Source organism: Leopardus geoffroyi, chromosome A1, assembly GCF_018350155.1.
Source record: "Leopardus geoffroyi isolate Oge1 chromosome A1, O.geoffroyi_Oge1_pat1.0, whole genome shotgun sequence".
In the NCBI taxonomy this organism is placed as follows: Eukaryota; Metazoa; Chordata; class Mammalia; order Carnivora; family Felidae; genus Leopardus; species Leopardus geoffroyi.
The window spans coordinates 90,378,222-90,391,066 of record NC_059326.1 but is presented as its reverse complement, the minus strand read 5'-3'; the positions used below and the strand labels follow the sequence as shown (position 1 = coordinate 90,391,066).

The 12,845-nt window shown below is 40.1% G+C and overlaps 1 protein-coding gene across 3 annotated transcripts in view; it reads left to right on the top strand.

The window, feature by feature from the left end:
- CANX (calnexin) overlaps positions 1–12,053 on the top strand; it is a 34,352-nt gene extending 22,299 nt beyond the window's left edge. For all 3 annotated transcript variants that reach the window (XM_045484758.1, XM_045484769.1, XM_045484774.1), the window contains 8 exons: positions 426–615; positions 2,858–2,971; positions 3,708–3,864; positions 5,023–5,238; positions 6,139–6,258; positions 7,228–7,354; positions 7,523–7,602; positions 9,691–12,053. In XM_045484758.1, coding sequence (XP_045340714.1) covers positions 426–615; positions 2,858–2,971; positions 3,708–3,864; positions 5,023–5,238; positions 6,139–6,258; positions 7,228–7,354; positions 7,523–7,602; positions 9,691–9,744 — 1,058 coding nt within the window. In that variant the 3' untranslated portion in view covers positions 9,745–12,053. The remainder of the gene's footprint in view (positions 1–425; positions 616–2,857; positions 2,972–3,707; positions 3,865–5,022; positions 5,239–6,138; positions 6,259–7,227; positions 7,355–7,522; positions 7,603–9,690) is intronic.
- Positions 12,054–12,845: the final 792 nt, after the last annotated feature.

Below are 12,845 nucleotides of genomic sequence, written 5' to 3'. Positions count from 1 at the left end.
GTAGTACCAATTCAAAAAATGAGGAAGAGGGCTTTTTCCACTTGGGGGGATGGTTATAATAAATAAACTTATTTGCCTGTTGACTGGTGTGTAACCATTTGTATCGGATCATCATTGCATCAGTTTATATACCTTTGGTGTTTTGCTGTTTTTAATGTCCATAATTGAAGTCTTTTGGTGTTTTAAATTTTATGTATCATTATGTTTTAATTTTAAAATCCTGAGGAACTAGTGTTTATGAATTATAGTTAAGGAAGAGTGGGTTAATTTGCTTAAAGTTTCAAGACCATGTTCTGACTCTAATGCCCTGAGGTCATTACTCTGTGCTTCTGTTTTCTGTTAGAAATATGATCTTCTGTTGTGTAAAGAGAGCTTGGGGAATGAGTGGTTAATTAACTTTTTAAAATTGCATTTAATTTTTTCAGTCCTGAATCCAGATAATAGTTTTGAAATACTAGTGGACCAATCTGTTGTGAATAGTGGAAATTTGCTAAACGACATGACTCCTTCTGTAAATCCTTCACGTGAAATTGAGGACCCAGATGACCAGAAGCCTGAGGACTGGGATGAAAGACCAAAAATACCAGATCCTGATGCTGTCAAACCGGATGACTGGTGAGTCTTGGAGTGCAGCATTTCATACATTCCATGTGGCCTAAACAACCGAATGTTGGCTAAGATCTCATAATTTTAGTAATCTGTGATGCTGTCTAAATGGTAGGAGAAATGTAGACCACTGTAGCTGCAATGGGGCCATAGTGATCGTCTGGATTGTCTGACACCATTTCATAAGCCACAAAATGCTGAAATTGATGAAAGAGTTTGTCTGTGGTAACATGGTTGGTTTATAGCAGAACCTCTTCTGGCCTGGCCTTTCCAGCACTTCTATTAATTCACATCTAAAAGTCTTGAAATGTTAAATTTTAACTTGAAAAATAACCTTTTCCCATTTAAATCTCACTCAAGACATGTCTGCTCTGCTTTGGACAGTGGAACAAAACCGTGGGGATACCAGCTGCCCACAAAGCTCCAGTTTCAGCCATGAGACAGGCAGGTGAAGTCGGCATGCAGGTGGCAAGTGATCTAGCAGTAGGTGTCAGCAGGTGACCAGAGCACCGGGTCTACCTGATCCAGGGGTGGCTTCTTGAAGCAGGGCAGGTCAAACTGAGACTTGAAAGTGGGGTAGGAGTCAACCCAGTGGTGATGATCAGAAATGATATTCCCAGTTGAGGAAGAACAGCATGTGTAGTAGTGGGGAAGCAGGAGTGAGCTTGACACGTGTGAGCAAACTGGAGTATATATTGTGGAGCTTTTCATGCAGTGTAAAACGGGAGAGTAATGGAGAGTGAAAACAGGCAGGGTTAGACTCTTGTGTGTGGCCATGTTTGAACTCGGATACAGTGACTTTCAGAAACGTCAGGAAGTGAACAAAGAGGAGTTAAATTCTAGCTCATGTTTTTCCTCCCTTAAAGTATGTGTACCTAAACTTTTATGCTGTGCTAGTATAAATGCTAAGTTTGTATATTCGTGAACATTAGGTCTGGACTCCGCCTACCTAGCTGTTTTATTTTAGGGGTCGGAGTGTGAACATTTGGCTTAATTAAAAGGGCCAGCTGAATATTATACAAGTTCTCATGCCATTAATTTAAAGTAAGCATTATTCAAAAAAGAAGCCGTAATTGTGACCAAGGATAGAAGATGTCTTTGTTTTATCAGCTGAAGTGGCACTGTTATACAGTAACCGCATAAAACTTTGAAATTAGGTTCTTGATGAACTTTTATTTTCAGAGTAATTGAATTATAATTCACATACTAAAATCCATCCTCTTAATTTGTACAATTCAGCAATTTAGTATATTCACAGTATTGTGCAACCACTGCCACCACGGTCTAATTCCAGAACATTTGTATCATCCAAAAAGAAACCCATACCCATTAAGCAGTTACTTCCTGTTTCTTCCTTCCACCAGCCCCTTGGCAATGACTAATCTACTTTCTGTCTCTGGATTAACCTATTCTGGACATAGCATACTATATACAATATGCGACCCTTTGTGTCTGGCTTTTTTCATAATGTTTTCATCATAATGTTTTCAAGGTTCATCCATGTTGAAGCACGTGTCAGTACTTTGTTCCTTGTTCTGTCTGATGAATACTCCATTGTGTGGATAACGACACACTTTATTCATCCGTTCTTTAATTGACTGATGTTTAGCTTATTTCCGTTTTTTGGAAATGGTTATGAATAATGTTGCTATGAACAGTCATATACAGGTTTTTGGGTGGTTCCACGTTTTCATTTCTCTTGGAGTGGAATCGCTGGGTCATATGATGACTATGCGTTTAACTTTTTGAGAAACGGCCGAAATTTTCCAAAGTGGGTGTACTAATTTACTTTCCTACCAGTGACGTATGGGAGTTCTGGTGTCTCCACGGTCCTTGCCAACACTTGTTTTTATCCATCATTTTTCTCACAGCCAACCTAGTGGATGTGAAGTGATATTTTATTATGGTTTTGATTTGAATTTCTCTGATGGCTAACGATGTTAAATTATCTTTTCATGTGCTTATTGGCCAATTGTGTATCTTTGGAGAAATGTCTATTTACATTCTTTGCTGTTGTTTAAATTGGGTTGTCTTTTTATTACTGAGTTGTAAGAGCTCTCTCTGTATTTTGAATACTAGACCATTATCAGATGAATGAGTTACAGATATTGTCTAGAAGGAATTATTTAAAATTTTGAGGTTAAGCAAGACTTCAGTATTTTAGATTGCCCTGTTTCAGATTCACAAGTGGGATCATATTACGATTCCCTGGTCAGTGCTGTCATAACTAGCCTTTTCCTTTGGGTTTAAGGGATGAAGATGCCCCTGCTAAGATTGCAGATGAAGAAGCTACAAAACCTGAAGGCTGGTTAGATGATGAGCCCGAATATGTACCTGATCCAGATGCAGAGAAGCCGGAGGATTGGTAAGAGCTTCAGTTAATTTTTTAAATTACTTGCTTTTTTACTGAAGTAAAAGTTAATAATTAAATATAGCCAAGTGTCTAACTTAAGTGTACAGCTCAACAAATTTAATTTCGTGTTTGTCTTTTTTTTTTTTTTTTTTTTTTTGAGAGAGGGACACAGTGTGAGTAGGGGAGGGACAGAGAGAGGGAAACACAGAACCTGAAGCAAGCTCCAGTCTGAGCTGTTAGCACAGAACCCGACACAGGGCTCAAACTCATGAACTGAGAGATCATGACCTGAGCCGAAGTTGGACACTTAACTGACTGAGCCACCCAGGCATCCTCATATTTGTCTTTTTTTTTTTTTTTAATTTTTTTTTTTTAATGTTTATTTATTTTTGAGACAATGCGACAGAGTGTAAACAGTGGAGGGGCAGACAGAGAGAGACACAGAATCTGAAGCAGGCTCCAGGCTCTGAGCTGTCAGCCCAGAGCCTGATGCGGGACTCGAACTCACGAACCGTGAGATCATGACCTGAGCCAAAGTCGGACGCTTAACCGACTGGGCCACTCAGGTACCCCCATGTTTGTCTTTTTTAACGTGACTGTCATGTTACTGGAAATGCAGAAACAAGATGGTACTCCAGTGTCATCATAGTATGACACCGTGAAAGAATTTCTGCAGGATTTCAGGGGAACCCTGGTGTGGCCATCAGTCCTGCGTCACAGGATCCATTTGTAATTTGTCTTTCCACAGGGATGAAGATATGGATGGAGAATGGGAGGCTCCTCAGATTGCCAACCCTAAGTGTGAGTCGGCCCCTGGGTGTGGTCTCTGGCAGCGACCTATGATTGACAACCCTAATTATAAAGGCAAATGGAAGCCTCCCATGATTGACAATCCTAACTACCAGGTTTGTGCCTCTTGATGGTTGAGTTGCCTCACTGATCTGTTTGTTTGGATAGAAGTTTTGTTTGTAGTGAGGCCTTAAGGTGGATCACTGTATTCAGACTATTGAATTAAGAACAAACTGCCGAATTGAGAGAGAGTTTATATGTTAAGTGTTGAAAAAATAAACCTAGAAACTGGAAGGAAGAGCTTTCCTAATTGCTTTGTAACTTGTGTTTAAAAAAGGAAAAGAAAAATGGAAAACTTGTGATTTGGGCACCCTTATGTTGTGTGGTGGGGGTGTTGCAGCCACTGGATCCAAACCAGCAATCCATGGAATGGGGTGGATAGAGCCCTGACGTGGGAAGGGGCTCCCCGACCCTGAGTCCGGTCATTGCTTCACCTAGTATTTCAGCTGTGAAAAGGCTGTGAGATGCAAATAAAATGCTCAGAATAGAGCTAGTGATGTTATAAAGCTGCAACTTCACTACAAACATGTAACCACTTAGACCCTGGTCTGTCTTGCTGTTTCTGTCCTAGTCAGATGATTTATCATTGTTAATTTCCACTCGGTTCCCTTTAAAATGTAAGGCATAGGTCTCTGTCTTTGTGCATACACTATGTGTGTACTTTTCTGTTTGTAAGTGTATTTTTAATTGTGCAGTCAAGCAATAAGATAAATTAAAATTGCCCTTTAATTAAAAGTGCCTTTAGCTGTTCTGTGGATGGCCATTTAGGTGGATTGCCATTTTTGCTTTCGGCGTCCTTTCTGCAGTAATCATCCTTGAACATGTCTGGTGTATGTGGTAACCATTTCTCTAGCTAGTTATCAAGAAGTAAAATTGCTGGTTGAAGGTCATGTACATTTTAAATCACTACTGGACAAGTCTGTACTTGTTCAAGGCTGTTTATTGATAAGAGTCTGTTGGAATGTGCCAGGCAGAGCGAGGTGTTGGTTTGGATCAAGGTCATGGATGATGTTAGAAATTGAAAGTAGTTGGAATCCAGACATCTTAGAGGCGTCAGTAGCATTTATTGTTTTCTTCCTGTTGCTCAGTTGAGTTTTACAAAGTCAGCACTTGGCCTTCATTGATCATGCAGAATTCATCTTAATTCTTATTTAGGTTCACCATAAGTTTGTGTTGTTCATTATCTGAAGTGATTTTTTAAAATTTTTCTCTAGGGAATCTGGAAGCCCCGGAAAATACCAAATCCAGACTTCTTTGAAGATCTGGAACCTTTCAAAATGACTCCTTTTAGCGCTATTGGTTTGGAGCTGTGGTCCATGACCTCAGACATTTTTTTTGACAACTTTATTATTTGCGGTGATCGAAGAGTAGTTGATGATTGGGCCAATGATGGATGGGGCCTGAAGAAAGCTGCGGACGGAGCTGCTGAGGTTTGTGCTTACTTGTTTCTTACGCATTTATGTCTGTTATTGCAAGTAACAAATTGTTTCTTTTGTGACAGGCTATCTTCTAGGATTTGTCTTTTACCTTATTTGGGAATAGTGGCATAAAATGTGTGACTGTATGCCTGCTAAAAACAAAATACCAGGTGTTTGGACATGATTTCACCAGTCTGACATGATGGCTTCAGATTCCCTATTTGTGTTATGTGTAGGGTAGTTTTTTGTTTTTTTTTACATTGTTAAAGCATATTTAACAAAATTTGCCATTTAGGGTATGTGTGTATTTAATTAAAAATTTTTTTCTTTAATGTTTAAGAGAGAGAAAGAGCATGTGACCACATGTTGGGAGGGGTGGAGAGAGAGAGTCCCAAGCAGGCTCTGTGCTGTCCACGCAGAGCCTGACGCGGGGCTCGATCCCATGAACTGTGAGATCACGACCTCAGCCGAAATCAAGAGTCAGACAATTAACCCACTTGAGCCACCCAGGTGCCCCCTAGGATATATTTTAATGCACTCTTAAATGTTGAATCGTGGTTTACCAATATATGGAATTTTCACACAAGCGGCCATATGGCCAAGCTGTGAGTGCGAGAGCCAGAGATAATTGAGATCGAGAAATCATTCATTCACTGGCGGTGAGGTTAAGGGGGCCTCTGGCAGGTGATTAAGAAACCTGCTTTCACACCTGTGCAAGGGAAACCACCTTGATGGTAAAAGCGGGGAAAATGGAGACTTTCTCTTATTTCCTTTTTATGTTGTATGACTGTCTTGGCTCAAACCCTTTGACAAGGGAGTAGTGCCATACAGAGGTTAAACAGCGAAACGGTGCCACCTATGTATTTGGTGTCAAAAACAAGGACCTGAGCTCCGTCTCCTCCTGTTTCTCAGCCAGGTGTGGTGGGGCAGATGATTGAGGCGGCCGAGGAGCGCCCGTGGCTCTGGGTGGTCTACATCCTGACAGTAGCTCTGCCTGTGTTTCTTGTTATCCTCTTCTGCTGCTCTGGAAAGGTATGAGTTTTTCTTTTTTTAGTCACTTTTAGAAAGAACTCATATTAAATATAACTAAGATCTGTTGCCTGAGATCAGTAATGAGTGGGCCACACCTGGAACCTTACTCACTACTCTCAGTGACCATTTATTGTGCCCAGATGGGAGGAGGATTTATAGCCCTTCAGTTTCTAGTAAGTACTTAAGCCTGCAATATTGCCCTTCCATAATACTTGGCAGCAGCTTTCTGGAAAACAAAAACAGAAAACACAACAACTTAGGTATAGAACCAGCCATCTGGGCCCAAACCAGCTTTTCTTCCTAGGATAGCTGTTTTCATATACTTTACAATTCAGTCTTTTATTTTTTTCATTATGCATTCTTCCTTCAGCATCCCTACTTCCCCCCCAAAATACATTTGGGAGTAATCCAGCCTTATTTTTAGTTTTTCTTGTTTAGTCTTTGTTGTGTGCACTCCAGAAAAAAAAAAAAGGGCAAGAAAATTCTGTTTAAGTGCTCTACTTCTATTAAATGAGGATTATGTTTCACCTTGCACTGGGTGTGTTTCATTCTTTGTTCTCACCCTTTGTTCTTACTGTTTCTTCTGCCCTTGACCTGCACACATGCTCACTGAAGAGAAAACTCTCAGGGTAGGAATTACATCTTACCTCATTTTTAAACCTTTTTTTTTTTTTTTTTTTTTAAGTGTATCTACTTATTTTGGAGGAGGGGGGCAGAGAGAGGAGAAAGAGAATCCCAAGCAGGCTCTGCCCTGTCAGCACACTGCCCAATGCAGGGCTCAGTCTCACGAACTGGGAGATCATGACCTGAGCCGAAGTCAGGAGTTGGATGCTTAACTGACTGAGCCACCCAGGCACCCCTATATATCTTAACTCATTTTACCAGTATATAGCCTCGTATAGAACTTAGTTTGTAGATGTTAACATAAAAGCATAAGCAAAATTGTTGCATTTTGGGGGAATATTTCAGAAACAGTCAAGTCCTGTGGAATATAAGAAAACTGATGCCCCTCAACCAGATGTGAAGGAGGAAGAAGAAGAGAAGGAAGAGGAAAAGGACAAGGGAGACGAGGAGGAGGAAGGTGAAGAAAAACTTGGTAAGAAGTAGGCCCCAGAATATCTGCTTTAAGCTAAGACCCTAAGGTGTTTTCAAACAATAAAGATTGCTTTTGAATGTTGAAGCATGTTCTAATGCTAATGGTCTAATTACCAAAAACAAATATAAGGTTTCACTCAGTTTGTTGTACTTTTGATTTCTGTCTTAGAAGAGAAGCAGAAAAGTGATGCTGAAGAAGATGGTGGCACTGTCAGTCAAGAGGAGGAGGATAGAAAACCTAAAGCAGAGGTAATACGAAGGAAAAGTACAGTTTATATCTCAAGCAACTCAAGTGAAAGTACATTTCCCTAGAGCGGGCATTTTTAAAAAGGCTTTTTAAATGTTCATTTTTTGAGAGAGAAAGAGACAGAGTGTGAGGTGGTGGGCAGAGAGAGGGAGACACAGAATCTGAAGCAGGCTCCAGGCTGAGCTGTCAGCACAGAGCCCGACGTGGGGCTCGAACTCCCGGACCATGAGATCATGACCTGAGCCGAAGTTGGATGCTCAACTGACTGAGCCCCAGGTGCCCCTAGAGAGGGGGTACTTTCATAGGGTAATTTTCATTTGCTGTGGCAATTAAAAAAATGTGTTAGAATTAGTTTTATAAAAGTGGAATTCTTAGGACAGGTACACATTTTATTGGTTAATATTAAACTATATCTGAATCTCGGAAGTATTTTTCTGTGCTACAAATGATTTTCTGGAATAAGCAGAAGGTTTTAGGGAAAAACCAATACAGTGTTTTTAAGATGGTAACTTCAGGTTATTAATGTAACACATCTGTCTCCTCTCTCCTTGCTGTGCCCTTAAAAAGTATTTCCTTCACTAGGGGTCTAGTGGTTAGGAGGGAAGAAGAAGTATTTTTTGAGCAAATAATTGTATTCTAAAATTTTTATCCCTGTTACTCATGGATTCATCCATTCAACAAACATTTCTGGAGTGCCCATCATGTGCTGCACATTGCCAACGAACAAGACAGAAACAAAAATACCCTGCCTTTGGGGAGCATAAATTCAAGTAGGAAGAAATAGCCAATAAGCAAGAGGCATTATAAGGAAATGAATGAATAGTATGTTAGGAAACTATAGGGCCTGGAAAATAAAAGTAGGAAAGGAAAGGGTATTAGAAGTACCGGAGGTGAGATGGGTTGCAATGTTAGGGATGGTAGGCCTCATGGAAGAGTGACACTGGAGCAAACTTAAAAGAGATACAGGACTTTGCCGTGGAGATGTCCTTGGGAAGAGCATTCCTGGCAGAGAGAACAGCCAGTACAGTGGCCTGAAGTAGTAGTCTAGAGGACCAGTGCGGCCATTGGGGGGGTGGGGGGTTGGGGTGGGGAAGGCTCTAGATTAAGTGGGACCTCCCAAGCCATAATGTGAGCTTGGCTTTTCCTTCTTGTGAAATGGGCAGCCATTGCAGGCTTTAGGGCACAGGAGTGACAGGATCTGAATACTCTGGCTGCTGTGTTTTCTACAGACAGGAGAATCAGTGAGAACAGTTAGGAGGCTGCTGTGATAATGCAGGCAAGATATGGTGGCTCTAGCCAGGTGATAGGAGAGGAAGGTCTGAGAACTCACTGGGCTTCCGGGTCCAGATTTTGGGTGAATTGGTAAGAGGTACGAGGGAAAGAGAATTGTCTACACCTTTCTTAGGGCCTTTTTCCAAGCATATCTCTGTTTCAGTTTGCTCTTTGCTGGAAAACCTTACCCCGTTTCCATTCTAGCTTCTGCACCTCTGCCCCTCCATCGATAAAGGTCAATGCTGTTTATATTTTCTATGGCCGTAGCCTGTCTCAAGTAGAATGCAGATTCAACTAAATGCTCTTCTTTCAGGTAGGGACGAGTCTCACATACGTATTTTATATCCACCAGTCTTCCTCACAATATAAGAAGTCGCTCCATAGAGTAGAATGAGGCCCTGGGCTTGTCATCTGGAGTGTCGTGTGGGACTGCTGGGATAGTCTTCCATCCTCTTATATCCCGTCTTTCTCAGAGAAGCCTCAAAGTGGGGCTAATGTGCCCACAGGCCAGTAGATTATTCAGGATCGAACAGGATAATGTGGGGAAAGCATGGCATCTGGTCCTTTTTAAAGAAAACGTTTAGGAATTAGATTGAGGAAAGTGCCTGTCTGTAGAAAACAGTACAGATTAAATTAGAACGCACATAACCCCACCGCCTCTGAGACACTTGTTCTTGGTGCACTTTCTTCTAAAGATTTTTATTCTCTTCTTTCCTCAGATGGGTTACCCTCACTCAGCCTGACAAATCTTGAAAACTTGGTGAAGTTTTACTTGTTTATGCTACTTACAGTGAATTTGTTATTTTTTCATCCAACAGGAGGATGAAATTTTGAACAGATCACCAAGAAACAGAAAGCCGCGAAGAGAGTGAAACAATCTTAAAGAACTTGATCTGTGATTTCCTCTCCCTCCCCTTCCCCTGCAAGTGTGGTCCTAGGAGAGGACCCTGGCACACCTTAGGTTGAAACTCAGAAAACCTCCAGACGTCACCATCAACAGGTTCCAGTCGAACACTAGCCCGTGTAATTTTAAACATCTAAGCAGTAAATAATTGCAGTTGTGACCTAAAGGACCCTGTTTCTGTAGAAAGAAAGCATTTAACATTAATGGTTGTGAAACGTAACATGAAGCAACTAACTTGTATTTTGTTTTGTTTTGTTTTGTTTTGAAACATCTTTGTTTTTTAAAATAGAGTGGTAGAACTTTGCCAGTCTTTAAAAATCTTGGCTTAATTTAATATATTAATCTGTCCATGCAGAAGTAACACCAACTTTTAGAAGTGCTAGAGGGATGAATTGCAGTTTTTATCACCAAATTTGTTTTCTAAGTTTGGTATTAAGAAACCTTCAAGTGTGTCTGTCCCTTAAAATTGATAATCATGTTTAAAGTGCAGTAGTTTGTGGTTATAATCTTGTTTTGCTTGCTTCCATCACTCAATTCCTCCTAAGGAAATTGAGGAGATGGATTGGATGGCAGCCCAAATTTATAGAAGGGTTCTGTTTCAGTTGTATTAAAAATAGACATACAGAAAGAAGAAACTTTTCCTCTTGTTGGTTTAGACCATAAAGTGTGTGTGTTCTGTTGCCCTTGGAACAGCCCAGTTCCCAGACAGCTTTGCAGTCGGTGGAGGAGGTGGCATAGTGTGGCACTCGGGCGGTCATGCTTCCCAAACTGGGAGAGTCTGGGCTCCAGCCTTCTGGAGCAGGTGGCTTTTTAAGGAATGCTCCCAGGGTATGGGAGCTCCCAAGTAGATGCAGATGTTTCGTCACTTCTTCCACTGTGTTGACACTGTTTCCTTCCCTGTTTTCCCCAGTTCCCAGCTTTCTCCTCTGCTATGCATTTTCTTCACAGCGCAGCTTGCAGTCCGTTGCTGAAAATGATTATAAAGCTCCGCATAGTGTTAAGCTTTATGTGATTAAGTGTATGTTTCTTCTTCTTTTTCTAAGCAGACCCGCACCTTTCCAGGGTCAAAGTACAGAATAGAATACTGTCTTTCATTTTTATCCATTTCTTTTACTCTGTGTAAAGGCTTGAGAAGTCTAAGCCAGAGGCGAGCCAATTCAGAATTGACTGTAATTGAACACAGGCTAAAAGTATTTATGGGAGGAGTGACATATAGCATGATTTACCTGATTTTTTGTAGCTGCTAACCTTTTTAAGTCTTCATTTGCAGTTCATGTAACATTTGTGTCTTAAATTACATGATAAAGCAGTCCTGTTTAAGCAATTTTTTTTTTAATGTGGCTTGTAGAATTTTTAAAAAAGTGATCTTAGATTTGTTTTTTTCATGTGGAATGCAGATGGGTGCTATCGGAGCCTCTCCCCTGTCACTATAGTGTGATATCATTATTACACCACACTGAAATGTATTCAGAATTGTTTTAGCTTTATTCTTTCTTCAGAGGTGTTTCAAATGTACCGATGATACTGTTTCTTGCACTGAATATATATAAACACTCCAAAGTGTTTATATTGGGGAGATTCGGGGAGGAAGTATATTCATAAGAGATGAAGGCTGTATCTGTTTATTTTGTTTATCTTAAATTTTTTACTGGTTCACTGAAATTCTTAGGAGGGTGGGATGAATTTTTCTTGCTGTTCAGTGCTTTATCCTTTTCATCTATTGTTCTGTGGTCACAGTGACCGTAGCTATGTAGCAGACTTTCCCAAATGTATTGAGTGCAAATAAACAGTTACTTAGCAAGACCTGAAAATATGTCTGTAGGTTTCTCCTTGAAGCAAATGTGTGGGATCATTGCATTTCCAGAAATCTGCCTTCCTCACTCTTTGACGCTCCGTCTCGTGTCTCACTTAACAGTTTCTTCCAGCTAATGGCAAGTATAAATTAGTGTTCATTTGCCTTTCCAGGATTATTTAACAAAGTTTGTCCAAAAAGAAAGAAAAGAAAAAAGCCTTTCCTTGGTTCTCTTTTTCACTCTTTGTTGAAGGTGCAGCCTTCTAATTAAATGTCTGACACATTAATGAACGACCAGCAGTGTTTAGCTCTTCAAAAGCACTTACATTATAATTTAACATGCTGGCTATTTGTCAAATTGTTGTAAAATATCCACTCCGTCAGATGTATTCCTCAATTTCTCTTACCCACAAAATATTCTCTGCATTTTCCTCAAATTGTCATGTCACTAAATGGTGTTACATTAAAGGCCTGTGTTAAGTGTCTGCTTTTGACTGAACTTCTTCATGGTAACTGTCAATTCAAGTGTTTTACTGCAGAAAATATGGACAAGTGAGTAATTATTTCATCTCACCAGTGTAGACTTTGCCTTCTTTTTCTGCTGGATTGGGGGTCAGTAGTTTCTGTTGTATATATAACAGGGATAGCAGGAAAGGGGGGGCAGTAATTTGTAGATAATATTCTTTAAGATTTATTGGACTCATTGAACTTTTTAGAGAATTTGTTCAGAATCAGATTCTTTTACATATTCTTACGTATTTGAAGGATGTTTCTGAAAGTTGGGCCAAAACTGCTTTAAAATGTGCCTTTAGGCTTTTGGGTTACTTACTGGAAGAGAAGTACACAGAATGTAGTACTCTAAGTTACTATTATCTCTCCTATTAGAAAATGTATGTTTGAAGACTGGTTAAAAAAAAAAAAAGGCAGGACCATGATATGGCTTTCATGAGCTCTAGACGCTTTTGTCTTGGGCCACTTTGTATTTTTTTTTTTTAACTGCATTTGTATAAAATACTACTTGAATAAGAATTTTTTTCTTCTGATTTTAAAATAAAACATTTTTGTGGGCCCTAGTAAAACGTTACTGTAACAAATGTTTGACCAGTTGGTGGTGCCTCTCCACTAACAGCCTCCTGGCGCCTGCTGTTTAACTTTTTAGCAGTTAGGGTGCCCTTAATAACTTCTTAGTATCTCTTGAGCCAACGCAGGCTTAGTAGCTAGTTTTCCGGGTTTGTTTTTGTTTTTGTTTTAAGGTTTATTTTTGAGTAATCCCACAC